Source organism: Microcaecilia unicolor, chromosome 11, assembly GCF_901765095.1.
Source record: "Microcaecilia unicolor chromosome 11, aMicUni1.1, whole genome shotgun sequence".
Taxonomy (NCBI): Eukaryota; Metazoa; Chordata; class Amphibia; order Gymnophiona; family Siphonopidae; genus Microcaecilia; species Microcaecilia unicolor.
In genome coordinates this window covers 95,183,573-95,202,272 of record NC_044041.1, presented here as the reverse complement: position 1 = coordinate 95,202,272, position 18,700 = coordinate 95,183,573, and the positions used below count along the sequence as shown (strand labels likewise).

Genomic DNA, 18,700 nt, shown 5'->3' with positions numbered 1-18,700 from the left:
AATGCAAGGGGGGGCCCGCGCCAGAGTTTTCTTGCTCCTGGTCCTGTCGGAACGCAATCACCCGGGTCCCACCAGGAGCAGCAGAGAGAGAGAGACCCCTGTGCTGGGCCCCCTTGGAGGCCCAGGCAATTTTGTCCCCCTGCCCCCCTCTTGGCGGCTATGCATTAGATATTTCTTTGTTCCCTGAGGGTTTGTAATCTAAGGGCTCCTTTTAGAAAGCCGCGCTAGCGATTCCAGCGCGGCAAATGCAAGGAAGCCCATTCAATTCCTTTGTTGCATTTGCTGCCTCAGAATAGCTAGCACGGCTTTGAAAAAGGAGCCCTAACTTTGTACCTGTGGCAATGGACTGAAGTGACTTGCCCAAGATCACAAGCTAGCTACCTTGGGATTTGAATCCAGGTTGTCAGCCCCGTGCTCTAACCTTTAAACTGCCCTTTCAGTTCACAAAAGGCAACCTGAATTAACATGTAAATGCAAAAACAAGATTGATTAAAAAGTCTGCTCCTGAAGCTGGACTCAGGGAGGTTGACCAAGTTATTTTCATCCTCCATTGCCAGAGATGCCAAGGGTGGACTGCTCTGAGATTTACAGGCAATATATCCATGGTATAAATGTACAATGTTTTTACATGGGGAAGAAAGAAAAGAAAAACGATAGCTTTGTTCGGTACTTTTGAAAGGAGATAGGCAGAGTGAAGGCGGTATTAGCACCGTTTTCTAAGGAATTGACCCAGCTATATTTGTACCAGTGCATTTTTTCTAGTGAAAAAGGTGCCAGTACTCAAATGCCAGGACACCCTTCAGGGGTGGGGTGATCACTGAGGGACCCACCCCACAATAGCCAGGCCCCCTGCAACCAGTCACAGAATCTATGATAAGGCAGAATTGGTGTGTAGAGCCTGAGCTCTTTCTTAAAACTTGGGGTTCATGGGTCAATTTTAGCAGATATTGGAAAAGGTGCTGGAACTCAGTACCCCTAAGTACCCCCTCAAAAACAGCCCTGATTTGTACCAATGGATTTCTCCACTTCAGCTCATTTTTACAAAAGGGAAACTCTGCATCAGACTGTCCCCTCCAGAGGCACAGAAACGTACACACAAGCATATGCGTCAGTCACACACACGCACTGTCACTTTCCAGATATTCTCTCTCTATTGTTGCTGCTCATGTGCTCAAGGCCCCCTCCCCACCCAGCTCTGCCCAACATCATGTAAACTTCTTGCATTTTCTTTTCTCAGCCTGCTGCAGACCCCTCACACTTCCCCCATTCCTCTGACATTCCTACCCCATCGTAATAATCCTGCTCATCCCCAAACCACTCACTGGTTTCACTGGCTGTCTCCAAGACCCCAAGCAGAGCTCACTTCCTCTCCCCCACCCTCAAGAACTTGCAGCTGGCCCCTCCTCCCCATAACAAAGCAGCCTCCCCATTTGCTGGATCCTACCACTGCACTGGAAGGGGGAAGGATTGGAGAACTATGGAGGGCTAAACTGTGAAAACTATCCCAGAGACAGTTTAGCCATCCTTTAAGGCTTCGAGATAGTTGCTGTGTACATCCGTAGAAGCCTGAAAACATCCAGAGACCTGGCGGCAATCCTAGCCTCCTGAGTCCATGTAACAGGGCCGGGCTCTAGGCAAGTGCCCTGTTTGCCTATGCCTTAGTCCGGCTTTGCCTGTCTATCCTTCTTGATAGTGTTTTTTGCAATCGTTTCGGAAGAGGAGGATGCTTCTCCGAGTCCCCCGCTCGTGTACTTTGCTGTTTTTTCTCTGCAGCCTTTGCCGTGCTGTGGAGCGACAGTAAGTAACGTTTTCCCTTTTTGATTTCTTCCTGCTCCTTCTCCGGCTTTTCTTGCACCGGCTCTTTATTTCACTTTGCTCCAAACTTTCTGAAAAGTCCCGTGTGCTAGCCAGACGCTTTTGAATTTGTGCGCTGTGTCCGGAGCCAACCCAATGAGTCGGATGCGAGCGATTCCCAAAGATGCCGATAACTTTATTGGCTTGATTTCCCCCCCCCCCCCCCCTGCTCATCTTTATAGGAATCCCGCATGGAAAGACAGTTGGAGCCGAAATTACGCATAAATTTGAACCAGAAGCCTGTTTAGCAATGACCTTCCCTCCCCCCCCGGTTAACTTTTCCAAATTTGCAAAACTGAAATTAGCCTGGCTGCACGTTTTCAGCTATTTAATCAGTCAACAGCACTGACTTCACCGTTATCTCAACGGATCCCTTAGAAAGAGAAGGTATAGGCTGTCTTAAAGGAAGCTAATTTTGAATAATAAGTGTATTCCATTTGTTTGCATGTGACACGATGTTTGATCTGCTGTGATGGATTCTTGCTGTCAGTTTTAGTAGGCAGGTTGCAGATGGGGAAGGAATGTGTGACACTCAGGCTGAAAAGTTTGTGCTTGTGTTAAAATGAACAAGCGTCTGCTTTAAGGCGTTTAAGGGTTTATACGTATTTGTATGACTTTACTTGATTTTTTTTCTTTTATCACGTTTCTTAGATGTATGTGTTCTGTAAACAGAGAGCAGCCAGAGCTTGGGGAAGTTAACAACATGTATTTATATTTGCTTTAAGTATTATTCCATTGCTAGCCAAGTGGTTGTATTTTTTTTTTGGGGGGGGGGGGGGGAAATCCTGACAAGGGTGTTGGTTAGAAGGAGGATCTGCTAAGTCACTGTCTGAAGCACCCAAAATAAACATTTCAGCTTTCCTTCAATAAAAGACTCCCCCTCCCACGCAGGAAATGGGAGAAAATCTTTTGAATAAAACCTTTGATTTTCAAATGCTACCTTGTAAAATGAGTTTACATAAGCTGATGCTCTGTCTTCTGAGAACTAATGATTTAAGTTAGTGTGGCTATATGCCTAGGAAACAGGCCAGACTGGGTTTAATTCAAAGGTCTTTTTCCAGCTTTGTGCCTATGGGGAAAAAGATTTGATGGGTGGGTGATAGTACCTTGTTAAGGGTGTGGTTTATGTTATGTATTTATTTTATTTGGGATTGGATGTTTATAGGGTCAAAAAATTTGTGCCTTTTCTTTTTAAGCAAACAACTCTTTACCTATAATCTTGACCTGGCCTAGATTTTTAATGTTCCTCTTTCAGGGAAACTTCTGATATAAGGGGTGTTTTCTCCAATGACTTTAATGTATAGAACTGTCCTAGATGAGTAGTTGGCTGCTTTAAGAGCATAAATACAGGAATGTTTGATGGTGGTAAATAATTGGTTGAATGTGGCTAAAACAGAGATATGGGTGGGAACACCGGCTCCACCAATGGATTTGTCTTCAGTCTTGTTTTTCTTATGACTTTTCTTTTACAGGTAGTTAAGAAGATGCTGCCCTTGGGGGTTATTTGGGATTCTGTTCTTAGCCTGAATTTGCAGGTAGATAAGGTGGTTCTTGGGGCATGGATAACATTGAAGATGGCTAGACAGATTCCTTCTTTGCTGTGGCCGCAAGATTTTCAGGTGACAGTGTTGATCTGCCCGGATTCTTGTAGTACTCTTTATGTAAATCTGTCTAAGTATGCGTTGTGGAACATAGTAACTTAGTAAAGGACAGCAGATAAAAACCTGTATGGTCTATTCAGTCTGCCCAACAAGATAAACTCATTTACATGGTATGCGATACTATATATGTATACCCGAGTTTGATTTGTTCTAGCCATTGTCAGGGCATAGACCATAGAAGTCTGCCCAGCTCTCTTCTTCTTGTACTAAAAGTTCTGCAGTTAATGTCAAAGCCCCTTAAAATTTATACTCAAGCCCATCCATATCTATTCAGTCACGATCAGGGTGTAGACTGTAGAAGTCTGCCCAGCACTGGTTTTGCTTCCTAATTACTGGTTTGCCACCCAATCTCTGCTAAGATTCCGTGGATCCAGTCCTTCAGGATTCCTTTGTGTTTATCCCACGCATGTCTGAATTCCATTACTGTTTTCATCTCCACCCAGTGGTGTTCCTAGGGGGGCTGACACCCAGGGCGGATCGCCGATGCGCCCTGCCCCCCTGGGTGCAGCGCCCCCCCCCCGGTGAAAGAACCCCCCCATGTGCAGCGTGATCCCCCCAGCGAAAGAACCCCCCCCGGGTGCACGCCGCTGGGGGGGGGTGCCGCGCGCCTGCCGGCTCTTCGTTTTCATGCTCCCTTTGCCCCGGAACAGGAAGTAACCTGTTCCGGGGCAGAGGGAGCATGAAAACGAAGAGCTGGCAGGTGCGCGGCACCCCCCCCACCGGCGTGCACCCGGGCGGACCGCCCCCCCCTTGGTACGCCACTGTCTCCACCACCTCTCGTGGGAGGGCATTCCATGTATCTACCACTCTCTGTGAAGAAATACTTCCTGACATTACTCCTGCCCCCCCCCCCTCTTTAACCTCAATTCATGTCCTCTACTTCTGCCACCTTCTCGTCTCCGGAAAAGGTTTGTTTGCAGATTAATACATTTCAAATATTTGAATGTCTGTATCATGTCACCCCTGTTTCTCCTTTTCCCCTTTTCCTCAAGATATACATGTTCAAGTTGACAAGCCTCTCCTTGTACGGTTTGCAACTCAAATCCCATACCATTTTTGTAGCTTTTCTTTGTACTTTTTACATCTTTAGCAAGATACGGCCTCCAAAACTGAACACAATACTCCAAGTGGGGCCTCATCAATGACTTGTAGAGGAGCATCAGCACCTCCTTTCTTCTGCTGGTTATACCCTTCTCTATGCAGCCTAGCATCCTTCTGGCCATGGCCATCACCTTGTCACATTGTTTCTTCACCTTCAGATCCTTTGACATCAACACCCCAAGGTCTCTGTCCTGAATCGAGCTTACTAATCTTTCCCCTCCTATCCGGTATCTCTCTTTTGGGTTTCTGCACCTCAAGTGCATCACTCGACACTTCTTGGTATTAAATTTTAACTGGCAGACCCGCAACCATTCTTCTAACGTTTGGAGATCCCTTCTCATTGTTTCTACTCCCTCCAGGGTATCCACTCTATTGACTATTTTTGTGTCATGCGCAAAAAGGCAAACCTTTCCTTACAACCCTTCAGCAATATCTCCCACAAATATATTAAACTGCACTGACCCCTGAAGAACTCCACTGCTCACCTTCCTTTCCTCCAAGCGGATTCCATTTACCACCACCCTCTGCCACCTGTCGATCAATCAGTTTCCTATCCAGTTCACCACTTTCGGTCCTAAGTTCAACCCTTTCATCTTATTCACGAATCTTCTGTGGGGGACTGTATCAAAGGCTTTACTGAAATCCAAGTAGATTATATCTAGCACAAATCCTTCATCCAGTTCTTTGGTCACCCAGTCAAAGAAGTCAATAAGATTCGTTTGGCAGGATTTTCCTTTGGTAAAGCCACGTTGTTTTGAGTCCTGTAACCTGTTGGCTTCTAGAAAGTTAACTATCCTTTCTTTCAGCAGCAACTCCTTTATTTTTCCTACCACTGACGTGAGACTTACCGATCTGTAGTATCTCACTTCTTCCCTGTCTCCACTTTTGTGAAGAGGAACCACCTCCGCTCATCTCCAATCCCTCGGAGCCTCTTTGAGGTCCGCAGGACCTCTCTGAGCTCCTTCAGTATCCTGGGATATATCCCATCTGGCCCCATAGCTTTGTCCACCTTCAGATTCTCAAGCTCTTTCTTCTGTAAACGGTGCAATATCCACTCCATTCCCAGATGTTCCCCCGGCAGCCGACCGCGGATCTTCTCCAGGATTTTCCTCCATGAACACCGAAGAGAAGTAATTGTGTATGTGTGTGTGGGAAGAAATTGCAGTGTGTCTACAATACGGCAGTGCGTGTGATAACTTTCCAGAAATTATGGGATCATGTCACCTTGTTTTATGCATTTCATTGGCTGCTAATTATGCTGTTTGACCTTAAGGGCACTTTGGGGGATGGGACCTTTATATTTGAAAGCTCTTGTGTTCCTTATCAACCACGTTGTGCCTTATGGTCAGGTACCTTTCATAATCTGGCATTGCCTTCTGCTAAGAGGTTGTTTATTAGAAACACAAAGCTCATGCTTTTTTGGGAGCATTGCCGAAGCTTTGGAATCAGCTCCCTGAGGATTTTAAAGTGCTTGGTGATTATGCAGTATTCATAGATGCCAAGTTACTCTGTTCCAGGCTGAAGATTTTGGGACAGTCCTGATTTGAATTTACATCCCAAAGCAGTGTGAGATTTATAGTGCGGCACTGATTTCAATGGGCAGAATCAAGCAAGTCCCATAATGCACCAGGATAGGGTGGTCAGAAATCCAGGACTGGCCTAAAATCTCTAGCATAGAACTGAGTAATTTTGCATCTCTGCAGTATTTTGCAGACACTTGAAAACTTGGCTGTTAGCAATCTCGTTTGATGATACACAGATGCCAAGTTACCCAGTTCCAGGCTGGAGGTTTTGGGACAAGCCTGGTTTTGAATTTACAATCCAGAGCAGTATGGGATTTGTAGTGCTGATTCTGCTCATTGAAATCAGTGCTGTAAGTCCCATAATGCACCAAGATGGGGTAGTCAGAAATCTAGAACTGTCCCAAAATCTCCAGCCTGGAACTGGGTAACTTGTCATCTCTGGTGATAAGGTTGAGGGTAGGGGGAGGGGAAGAGGGGGAATTAATTAACTGTTTGATTATTGTTGTTGCTGTTGTAATCTGTGCTGTGTGGTCTTGAAGCCGAAAGTAGCAGACTATAACTCTCTATATTACATGTAGATACATTTTGGATAATAGTAAGCATAGCTGAGTTATGTTGGGTATTAAATGGGATGCTTACCTCTATCTGATGGGCGGTCCATCCTGTCATCCTCTATTTGGGTACTGTTCTGATATTTCTAACTTGCTTTGTAATTTATATGCCATTTTTCTTTGGTTTTGTTTTGCATATGGTACATTTAACACAATGTACTAAATTTAAATCATATTTTATGCTTGACATGTGTGACAGTTTCCAAGGTGGGTGCAGCAGGCTATTATTAATCAGCTATAACTGGTTCTGTTCACTGGGGTAAAGGAATGTATCTGCATTCATGCATCTGGAGAGCAGAATTTGAATTCATGAGCTTGACTCGCAGCTTACTGTTCTGAGCATTAGCCAAAAGACCAATTGCTCCAGCTAGTCTGCATGCTGTCAAGCATCTATCGTAGAGAATTATCACTTAGGATATTGCACCTTATATGATACAACATTTTGTTCTCTTCCTCCATTGTACTCCACCCTCTTGGGTAGCTGAGTTTGCAAGTTTTTTTTTTTTTTTTGTAAGTTAGACCTAGCACCCCTCCCTTCCCATGCACAGAAAATAAGACGTCTAGCTACTCAGATGAAAATGCCACCTAATATCCAGTCTCTCATGGCAGGCAGGGAGGGCCCAGAAGTGCCTTTGTAAGTGTGTAACATTGTTGCACAGCTCTGTACTTTGAAAGACTAGAGCTCCAGTAAAATCCAACCTACTTTTACTCTTTCCTGTATTATTTTTAATGTAGCATGTTGCTCACTTTTCCAAAGGCTGCTCAAGGCAAGATACAGCTGACATACATTAGTTATGTAATAAATATACCATAGGTATTTATTTATTTAATTTATTTATTATTTGTTGGATACCATTTTAGCCATATATAGTATTTGCCCCTTAGGGGGAAATTCTGTAAGTGCTACTACTACTACTACTATTAAACATTTCTATAGCGCTACTAGACTTACGCAGCGCTGTACAAATTAACATGAAAAAACAGTCCCTGCTCAACAGAGCTTACAATCTAAATTGGACAGACGAACAGACAGCTAGGGGTGGGGAAATTGCAGTGGTAGGGGTGATAAGTGAGGGTGTTGAGTAAGAGAGTCATGGTTAGGAGTCGAAAGCAGTAGCAAAGAGGTAGGCTTTAAGCCTAGACTTGAAGACAGCCAGAGACTGAGCCTGACGTACTGGCTCAGGGAGTCTATTTCAGGCATAGGGAGCAGCGAGATAGAAGGAACGGAGCCGGGAGTTAGCAGTGGGGGAGAAGGGGGACGACAGGAGACATTTACCCAGCGAACGGAGTTCACAGGGAGGAGTGTAGGGAGAGATGAGATTGGAAAGGTACTGAGGAGCTGCGGAGTGGATGCACTTGTAGGTCAAAAGGAGAAGCTTGAACCGTATGCGGAAGTGGATAGGGAGCCAGTGAAGCAACTTGAGGAGAGGGCTAACGTGAGTATAGCGACTCTGGCGGAATATAAGACGTGCAGCAGAGTTTTGGACAGATTGAAGAGGAGATAGATGGCTGAGCGGGAGACCAGCGAGAAGCAAATTGCAGTAGTCTAGGCGAGAGGTGATAAGGGTGTGGGTAAGGGTTTTTGTAGCGTCCTCGGAGAGGAAAGGGCGAATTTTGTTAATATTATAGTGAAAGAAACGACAGGTTTTGGCAATCTGCTGAATATGAGCAGAGAAGGAGAGAGCGGAGTCAAAGATGACTCCAAGGTTGCGTGCAGACGGGACAGGGAGGATGAGAGTGTTATCTACTGAAATAGAGAACGGGGCGAGAGGAGAGGCAGGTTTAGGGGGAAAGAGGAGAAGCTCGGTTTTGGTTTTGGCACTGAAAATTCGGTCCCGATAAAATTTGGCGCTCCATGCTGTTCTATAAAGGCTGCTCCAGGATGAGCGCTCTTGATAGAATAGCCTTGAATGCCCAACATGCGCATCAGGATTTACATCAGGTTTCAGCTGGCGTAGCTGGTGTAAGTTTTTTGCAGATGCGCTCTATGGAACTTTGCAAGTCTAAGTGCTTTGAAAATACGCCTCATAGTACATTAGTCCAATAAAAAGGTACCTTGATCCAGGTTCTGATGGCACTCTTCAGCATTGCTACGTAGGTTTAAGTGTAGAAGGAACAAAGCATGTGTATCCATTTGCTGCCACACCCTCTGCTTTCAGCAAGTCATAGTTTAGGGATGCAGTAAACTTTTCAGCTGGGTTAAATAACAAGTGATTGAGTGGTCTTTCTTAACTTTTTTCTAATCCCTGCTTGACACTGCATATCATGTTTGCCTCCACGGCATCCTGGGGTGTTGATTTTCCACAGGTTAATTCTCTCCATTGCATGAATAAAAGCTTTTTTTGTCTTTTATTTTTGTCTCAACATCATATTTAATCAAGTCCTCATGTTATCAGACAGGGAATCTATTATTCTTGATTTTTTCCCCACATCTTTCTCAATTTTTATCAACCTCTATCATATCTCTCTTGAGCTGATGAGTCCAAGTTTGAAAATGTTTCGACCTCACTAAACTGGGATGATTAGTTTTAGGTGTCTTATGAGATTGGGTAGAAGAACACAAACCCTCAGCTTGCAGCTAATAAGAGAGATTACTCAACTCAGGAGATTTCTTTTAGCTAAGATAAAAAGCAAAGTCTTTGTCCAGATTTAAAATGGGAATGCCAGTAGGCAATGAGAATGCAGCGAGGGAGTTTTTAATTCCCTCCTCCAAGAAGTGACAACAGAGGTGTGGGGAGATCAAATCCTTTCCCAGTCACCACTGCCCAAATGACCCTTCAGGTCACTGCTGGCCCTTTAAAGTAGCCCTGGTACAGTAGCAGCAGCAGGAAAATGGAGCCCCACCTTCTCTTTTGCTTAGGCTTCCTGTTACCATAGAAACCCTGCAAGGGGTGGGCTGTAAGTGTCGGCACTGGAGGGTTTACAGACCCCATACTGAATGTCCCTGTAGGAGCTGCTGTAGGTTGATACTTCTCTGCAGGGCAAGTGGTGGTGGGCCTGGATGAAGACAGTATAGCACAAAATTCTGGTACTAGAGGAAATGTCACTTAGGGGCCCTTTTACTAAGCCGCGTAGGTACCTACGCACGTCCAGTGCTTCTCAGGGGCTTAGCCAGACTTTGGCAGCAGGGGGTCCAGAGCCCGAGGTGAGGGTGCACATTTTAGCCCCCCTCCCACCGCCAACCCTCCCCTGCCACCGCCTACATTTGCTGGCAGGGGACCCCAACCCCTGCCAGCCGAGGTCCTCTTCTTCCGGTGCAAGGCTTCGTTCTGTTTCTGTGAGTCTGATGTCCTGCACGTTGTACATGCAGGACGTCAAGCTCACAGAAACAGAACAAAGCCTTGCAGATCAGCCAGTAACGCGGCTGCTGGCTGATCTGCAAGGCTTTGTTCTGTTTCTGTGGGTAAAAGGCTGCCTTTAGGAAAAAAACATGGCTGTGTGGTAATTGAAACACTTACCACACGGCCAATTTCGGGGGGGGAGCCCTTACTGCTACTCATTGAGATAGTGGTTAGGGCTCCTGCACTAACCTGGCAGTGTGTGGTGCTGCCCGATTACTGCTGGTTAGGTTCTAGCGCTACAAAAATAGGACATAATCATAATAAAATGCAAAAGCTTAAACTATTATAAAGTAACAACTATTAAAATAATAAATTTAAAAAACAAAATAATAAATGTTATATAAAAATAAACTAGGGGTGGGCAGTGGCGTTCCGACCCTAGCTGACACCCGGGGCGGATCGCCGATGCGGCCCCCCCCCCCCCCGGCGAAATGACACCTCCCCCGGGTGCATGCCGCTGGGGAGGGGGGGTGCCACGGCGCGCGCCTGTTGCCCTGTCTCCAAGAAAGTTCGCAATTCACATGTGTTCACTGCACCCTCTGAGTCTGCCCCGGAACAGGAAGTAAGCAGTGAACATATGGGAATTGCGAACTTTCTCGGACTGAGACAGGGCAACAGGCGCGCGCCGCGGCACCCCCCCAGCTGCGTGCACCCGGGGTGGACCGCCCCCACTGCCCCCCCCCTTGGTACGCCACTGAGGGTGGGCATTTAGGCCCTCTTTTACAAAGCAGTGCTACCGATTCTCGGTGCGGCAAATGAAATGAAGCCAATGGGAATTGCTAGTGCGGCTTTGTAAAAGAAGCCCTTGGTGCACTATTAATTCGATTAGTTTTTAAAAAAATGTGAACTAGGATTAAAATTTTAAATCCTGATCAAAATGTTTAACTTTTAACTCCCCTCTGTTATCCAGCATTACTTTCTCTTCCCTGCCTATCCTATTTCACCTTAGCATAACGTAGCAGAGGGAAGGCATTGGCGTTGGTTGCAAGTAGCATCTGGGAATTGCTGCCGGAGACCCTATGACTGTTAAGATCAATGTGTGTGGGGGGGGGGGGGGGGAGATGTTGGACCTGTGCTTGGGGGTGGGGGTCAGCAGGAGAGGAGAGAAATGGGTGTTAGTGTGTCAAGGGTAACAGATTTAGCAGCAGAAGGGCAGACATTTGGCTATATGTACAAAGGAAGGATGGATCAGGAGAGGAGAAAGGTAGGTTCCAGTATGGGGGGGAGGAAGTGCAATGTGCCGTGGGAAGGAAGTGTGTGTATTCAACTCTTTATTATATTTCTCAGGTTAAAAAAATGTCCATGTGGTGGAAATTTACTAATACCAAGCCATCCAGCCCAGAGGTGCAATTAATCATGTGATTAACATTTTTTATACCATGAGTAATTTTGATTAAAAATTTTAATCTTTGCTCACCCCTAATTGAATTTCATGTTGTGCGGGATAATCAGCCACGCTGAGCATTTGTTCAAAAGGATGTTTGGTCAACGTTAAAAAGATTGAAAAGCGTGTGCCCAAAATGCATGCCGTGATTAAGTGCGATTAATTGTGCAATTAAAATTTTTAATCGTTGCCCACCCCTAAAATAAACTAAAGTTCACATTTCATTTTCTCTTCTCAGTACCTCCAAGTTGACCAAACTAAACCCCAATTCTTAAAATGGCAAAAGCCAAACCTTTATTTCTATCCCCTCACCTATGGTCTTAGTGAACTTTGGCTACATATAAACGAACTGTTCTTTGTTGGGAGAGAAGATGTCTACCCTTGGAACTGCAAACTCATCTGCTTTTTTTTTCTCTAACATATTAGAATCTTTGTCAACGATTTCAACTGTCCCTTTTGTTTCCTCTCAGGGGCTATTTAATAGCTGCACCATCTGTATTCCGCTCTGGAGTGGAAGAGGTCATCAGCGTGACTATATTTAATGCTGTCAAGGAAACTGAGGTTCAAGTTCAGTTACTAGTGAAGGGAGAAAGTGTGTCACATTCTCATGTTAAAGTTTTTGGTAAGTTTTTTTTTTTTGTGTAGTGCCCACCCCTCTTTATACATGAAGAAGGCGCACATGACGTGTAAATAATCTGGAAATGAGCAAAAAAAATGTGTTTTTTTTTTTTTTTTTTTTTAGGAAAGCATCACCAGATAAAGGTAGAAATTAAAATATAATACAGCTGCTGCAGAAATTTGTACAGATGAACTGAAGGCTGAAATAAAACATTTAGGGGCCCTTTGAACCTCCTTAAACCCTAATGCATGATTGACTTGGGTTGGGAAAAAGACTTACCACAAAACATGTTATGTATAAATCTTTTTATTGAACTGTCAAGAGCAAAACACAAAGTACAACCATAACAGATTAATGTGCAGTACTTTAGTCAGTGCAATTTTTCTAGTAAAAAAAAGTGCTGGTACTCAAATGCCAGGCCACCCTTCAGGGGTGGGGTGATCACTGAGGGACTCACCCCACAATAACCAGGCTCCCTGCAACCAGTCACAGAATGTATGACAAGGCAGAATTGGTGTGTTGAGCCTGAGCTCTTCATTAAAACTTGTGGTCCATGGGTCAATTTTAGCAGACACTGGAAAAGGTGCCGGTACTCAGTACCCCCGAGTACCCCCTCAAAAAAAGCCCTGACTTTAGTACAAACATGATGCTTGTACTTTAATACAAGCATCATGTTTGCCGATAATCCACTGACAACTTTTAAATCCCCCTGCCCAACACCCCCCCCAAGACATTCATTTGTATCTGATGAATCTCAACAAGAAACCTTTAAAAATATAACACCGATCACAAAGAACATGCCTCCCAAGAAATAGATACCCAGTATAATATACCAAGATACTTTCAACATACCGCAAAACATGTTTGTTTATTTATTTATTTGCTGCATTTGAACCCCACATTTTCCCACCTATTTTCAGGCTCAATGTGGCTTACATTATGTTGCAAAGGCATCACTATTAACAGAGTAAGAAATCCAGCATAATGTTACAGATTCATGTATAAGTTAAAGTGTTTCGCAGTAATTTGCCTTCAGCATGGGCTAATCTCATGCTATTTTTTTCAGTATTTTTCAGGAGGGGTGTGTGTCATGGGAGTGGAAGCATTATCTAGCTAGTGTGTTCACATGAGCGCAGACTAATTGGATAATGCTGACTTAACATGGGAATACTTGGTGTCTCTTAAATAGGAGGTTGCAAGTGCTTTTGCGTTGATGTTTTTGCAGATCTTGCACTGTAATGGGAAAAATTTAGCATGGAACAAGCAATCCCCCCCCCCCCCCCAAAAAAAAACAACTCTACTTTAGGGACATGCTAGAAACGGGTTTAACATGTGGAAAAGTCCTACGTTAAAACACGCTAAGCCCTATGGTCGATATTAGGCTATCCGCTCATACTGTTATTTGAAGGGATAATCTTTAATAAATCTGCTCCTTTGGAGCACTGGAAGGGAAGAAAAGTTGTTTTCCCAAAGACACAACGTTGAAGAAAACATGTACCCCCTGATCCCACAGTTGTCAGGTTTGTTTGTTTTTTTTTAATGCTAGCTGCAGTGGGCAAAAATATCCAGATATTGAGCTGCAGGAACTGCACAGTGGCTGCCACTGAATATCTGGATAGAACAGTGGGGTGCTGCCACTGTCCGGAGAGCGCGGATATTCAGTTGCTATCCAGATTTAGGATACTGTTTTTTGCTCTTCTTTCAGATCACACCAGCACTGTCCAGATAGTGCTGAGGTGGTCTGTAAAAGACATTCAATGGCACTATTCAGATAGTCATGTCATCTTGGCGGAACTGATCCCGCTACCCATATACTTTCGGATTCTATCTAGGGTGACTGAAATTGCGTGTGCAAATCCGGTCATATTCTGGATTTGTTAAGTAATTAATTTGTGCACAAGCCAATCAGCGCTGATAATTGACACTTAAGCAATTATTGATACTAATTAACATTAATTAGAATTTATGTGCACAACTTGCTAGGTATATTCTGTAAAGTGGTGCATGTGAATTCTAATGTGCGCTGCCAAAAAGGTGGCGTGGCCATGGGCAGACCATGGGCATTCCAAAAATCTATGCACAAGGGTCCTTGAGGTTATAGCTGAAGTGAGGTGAACTACTCAGTATCTCTTTATGAATGAACAGGGGATTATATGTAGTCCTGAGGGATCACCGGGTGCTTTTCTGTCAGTGGCAGAGAACTTTTGAACAGGTCATCCAATTTCATTTTTTGGGGCAGTGGGAAGGAGGAAAACAAATCCCCAGTTGTGATATAAAAAAGAAACAACTTTAAGAAACTAGACTAAAAAGGTTCACATAGGCAGCAAAGAGAGAGCATTTTGCCAGCTAGTAGAAATCTCAAAATTGCTGTAATCTGCTATTAATTGGCACACACCAAATATTTTTATTTTAAATAGTGTTCATTTTTGTAATCCCATTTATAGCAAATACAGACCTGGGAACGGTTTGACATTGTTTACATCTGGAGGTTAATCAGATCAGTGGCATAGCCATGGGTGGGCTTGGGCCCAACCAAAATTGGGGCATTCTTGCCATGGCTGGCAAGGATCCCCAAGTCTGGCCAGCTGTAGAGGTCCTCCTCTGGTTGCCAGAGCACTCCCCTATGCTTGGCAGTGGGCAGCACTGTTCATAGGCCACCACTATGCCAACCCCACCCCCACCCCCTGTGCATTATAAGCAAACCAAATCCATGGTTGGAATTCGCGGCTCGGTTCCCATCTGACACTGAAACCAAAAATGTCATACATGCCCCTCCCTCCTCCCGGAAGAAGACTCCTCGCCCCCTCAGCATAAGACAGGTTCTATTGGAGCACCACTACCCGGGCCCCGCCTGGGTCCCCCCCCCCCCCCCGGGAGCATCAATGGACCCTCTCTGGTCCTACCTTAAGTCCTAGTGGTCTAGTGGCCTTTTCAGGGGTAGGAAAGAGCCCCACTCTTCCTTGCCTGGTGTCACTGTTAGTTTCAAATGGCTGCTGAGACCCAGTGACCTCGCGAGACTGCCATGGGAGGTCCCAGAAGCTATAAACAAGAATAATTGCACTCTCCAATCTCAAAATGGCTCCCAGGACCTCCCACGACAGTCTTGGTAGCCATTTTAAACCAGCAGCAGCACCGTGCAGGAAAGAGTGGGGTTCTTTCCTGCACCCGAAGAGGCCACTAGACCATCAGGGCTTGTTAAGGTAGGCCCAGGGAGGGCCTACTGATGCTCGGGGTTCAGGTCAGTGGCGGGAATCATCTTCTTTGGGGGTGAGGTGGGGGGTTTTGGTTTCAGGAGAAAATGCAGTGGCACTTTCATCTGAAAACCCCAAATCTGAAATCGAAATTCGGTCAGCTTCTACTGAGTATGTTCAGTTTTCAGGCATGCTCAAAAGCTAAGCATGTGCAGCGGGCCAACTCAGGTATTTATAATTTGTTGGGGGTCGCTGGGAGAGGAGCAGGAGCAGGGGGCAAAGGAAAACCGTTGCGATCACCTACTTTGGACTCAGGCACACTCAAAATTGCATGTCTGGCTTCTCCACTGAATCAGATAACTAGTCTGCAGGCCCTGAATTTTAAACTAAGCCACTTCTGGCTACAAGTTAATCAGTTTCAGGTATGTCAGGAGGCAAACGGAGACTTTAACCAGATAGCTGCAGTATTCAGTGCTCTCTGGTTAAAGTTAACTGGTTAAGTCTGTCTACAGATATATCAGGAGCAAAGATAATAGGATAACTTATCTGGTTACATTTGGCCTAGTCAACTTAACTGGTGATCTCTTTCAATATCCAGTTAAATCCAACTGAGTATGATACCACTGAATATAACCCCCACCCTCACCCCAACACACAAAAAAAATCACATATCTGTTGGAGACTGACAGCAGACACAAAAGGGATTGAATTAGCACAAGTATGAAACTTGTGAGTATACCACATTATAACTCCTGTTGTTTTTTTTTTTCTTTCTTTCAGAGAAAGGGACTGTGAAGCTTAAGGTAAGCTCCCGGCAATGTGTTTTGGAAAGGACAAAATTCATGGCATGCTTAGGACCAGAGTAAAAGGAAACTTCAAATAATGATACAAGGTGGTGAGAAGTGCTCAGATGACCCTTCCCCCACCCCCTGGCACCCTTTGTTGACTCCATAGCTTGCCGATGGGGCTGCATGATCCCACAGAAGATGATTTCAGTCATGATGGAGCAGGCAGAGTTTAGGCATGGTATAGTAGGGTGATGAACTTTGGGCAGTAGAGGAGGATGGGGGTGCTACTTTTGGGAAGTATCTGATGGTCCATCTGATGATCTAACCTTGGAGAAATAGAAACGACGGCAGATAAAGACCATATGGCCCATTCAGTTTGCCCATCCTCTGTAACCTCTAACTCTGCCTTTTCCTAAGCGATCCCACATGCTTATCCCATGCCTTTTTAAATTCTGACACAGTCCTTGACTCCACAACCGCCACCGGGAGGCCATTCCATGCCTCCACCACCCTCTCAGTGAAAAAATACTTTCTTAGATTACTCCTAAGCCTATTCCCTCTTAACTTCATCGTATGCCCCCTCGTTCCAGAGCTCTCCTTCAGTTGAAAAAGGCTCACTTCCTGTACATAAATGCTAGTTGCGAGGGACGTTTTTGTCGCATGCTGAGGCGGTAAGTTTTCACTTACTGTGTTGCCATGTGGGGAGGGGGGAGCACTTACCGCCACCCAATGAGGTGGCAGTAAGGGGCTCCCACGCTAACCTGGCAGTAACTGGGTAGTACATGGCTCTGCCCGATTACGACAGGTTAGCGCCTGCAGAAATATTTTTTGAATGTTTCCGCTAGCGCCAGAAATACCATACACTGGGGGTGGAACTACCGTCGGTGCCCATGTTGTGCTGGCGGTATCTCCAGATTGGCGTGCAGTAAACCCACAGTGGATTACTGCCAATTAGTAAAAGGCCCCTAAATTTTGTAGTAAAAGCATCAGAGGGTTAAGTGGCTTGTTCAAGGTCACAAGGAGTGTTGGTGGAAGAAGTAGAATTTGAACCCAGTTCTCAGCCTGGGTTTTTTAAAATGTTTGTTCAACACGTACAGCATTTGTTATATATTCTCAAGATATATTAAAGACAGCCTTGGTTTTTCACCTCCTGTTTCTCCTAAGCTGTTCTACCCAGTAACCAAAATGGTGCAAGCAAACCTGAAGGTAACTTGTATTGGTTCTAAAGCAATGGGTCTCCTATTATTTATTTATTTAGATTTTGCTCACACCTTTTTAGTAGTAGCTCAAGGTGAGTTACATTCAGGTACTCTGGATATTTCTTAGTCCCAGGAGGTTTCACAATCTAAGTTTGTACCTGAGGCAATGGAGGGTTAAGTGACTTGCCCAAGATCACAAGGAGCAGCAGTGGAATTTGAACTAGCCATCTCTAGATTACAAGACTGGTGCTCTAACCACTAGGCCACTCCTCCACTCCATATATAACATAACACTTGACAGTCAAATTTAATATATCCTGTCATCCCGTAAAACTTCTATTTTCATCTGTATATCATGCAATAATATTATGTGAAACCAAAGAAGACATTTCCCTCTTCTTGATGCTCCCTGTATGATTATTTTTAATCTTACGTTTATCCCCCCCCCCCCCCTTTCACTTTGCATACTATACACGAAAAGGATCTCATGCTTTCCCAGTATTGCTTTCCCCTATGTTGTCTGTGTGCTGTTATTTTGCATGTCGCACTCGTGTCCCACGGGTGTTCACATACCCCCAAATTCTATTAATGGCACTTTAAGTTGTGAGCGCTAATTTGGCGTGGTTTTTGGCGCTGATTTTTAAGGTTGCATTTATAGAATTTGGCCCAAAGTTCTTTCCGTGTAACGTTTTGTGCACTTTAACATTTATCTTGCCACTGTCACACCAAATGGTAGGAATTTTAGCCATAGGATTATACTGCTTATTATGATTTATTAAATGATATACCGCTCTTCAAAGATACATAACAAAGTGGTTTACAATCTGAATAAAAAATTAGAAAAGGAAAGGAATACCATATCGTTAGTAGGATACAAGAAAAAGGAAATCAGTTAATCAAAGGCAGGCGGAAATAATTGCTTATTCCTAATGTCCTGGGGGGAGCATATCAACCCAGCAAACATCTCCTAAGAGTCGAGGGGGCTGCCCACCCACACATGGTCCTTGTTAGGTCCCCTAGACAGTTCCACACCTCCCACATGCGGAGAAACTGTAGCAAAGAGGGTATTGCAACATTCCTGGGGTTTTTTTTCATTCGTTTTCCACTTCTTTCACTTTGCAGGGGTTATATGTATTCATTTAATAACAATTTTTTTTTTAATTGCACAGAAATATTCATTTTCCCTAATACCTTGAAAATCGCCTTCCATTCCATATCAGCCAAGCTCTCTCCAGTATCCTTTCCCCATACCTCTGTAAGTTTATCGTAAAAACCCTGGCCCACTTTCAGTGCCTCATATAAGCCCAATAAAAGGTCTCTATCCCCCCCCCTATAGTGACAGCTTGCTTATAATGCATATAATCCCTTTGGCTAAGTCCAAACTGGTCTTCAAAACTCTTAGTTCCTCCCAGCCTAGTACCTGCTGTG

General features: G+C 44.6%; 1 protein-coding gene across 1 annotated transcript in view; it reads left to right on the top strand.

Moving 5' to 3' along the window:
- The first annotated feature begins 1,688 nt into the window (after positions 1 to 1,688).
- Positions 1,689 to 18,700, top strand: part of CPAMD8 (C3 and PZP like alpha-2-macroglobulin domain containing 8) — a 206,873-nt gene continuing 189,861 nt past the window's right edge. The window contains exons 1-3 of the mRNA XM_030219505.1: positions 1,689 to 1,797; positions 11,946 to 12,097; positions 16,066 to 16,088. Coding sequence (XP_030075365.1) covers positions 1,724 to 1,797; positions 11,946 to 12,097; positions 16,066 to 16,088 — 249 coding nt within the window. The 5' untranslated portion in view covers positions 1,689 to 1,723. The remainder of the gene's footprint in view (positions 1,798 to 11,945; positions 12,098 to 16,065; positions 16,089 to 18,700) is intronic.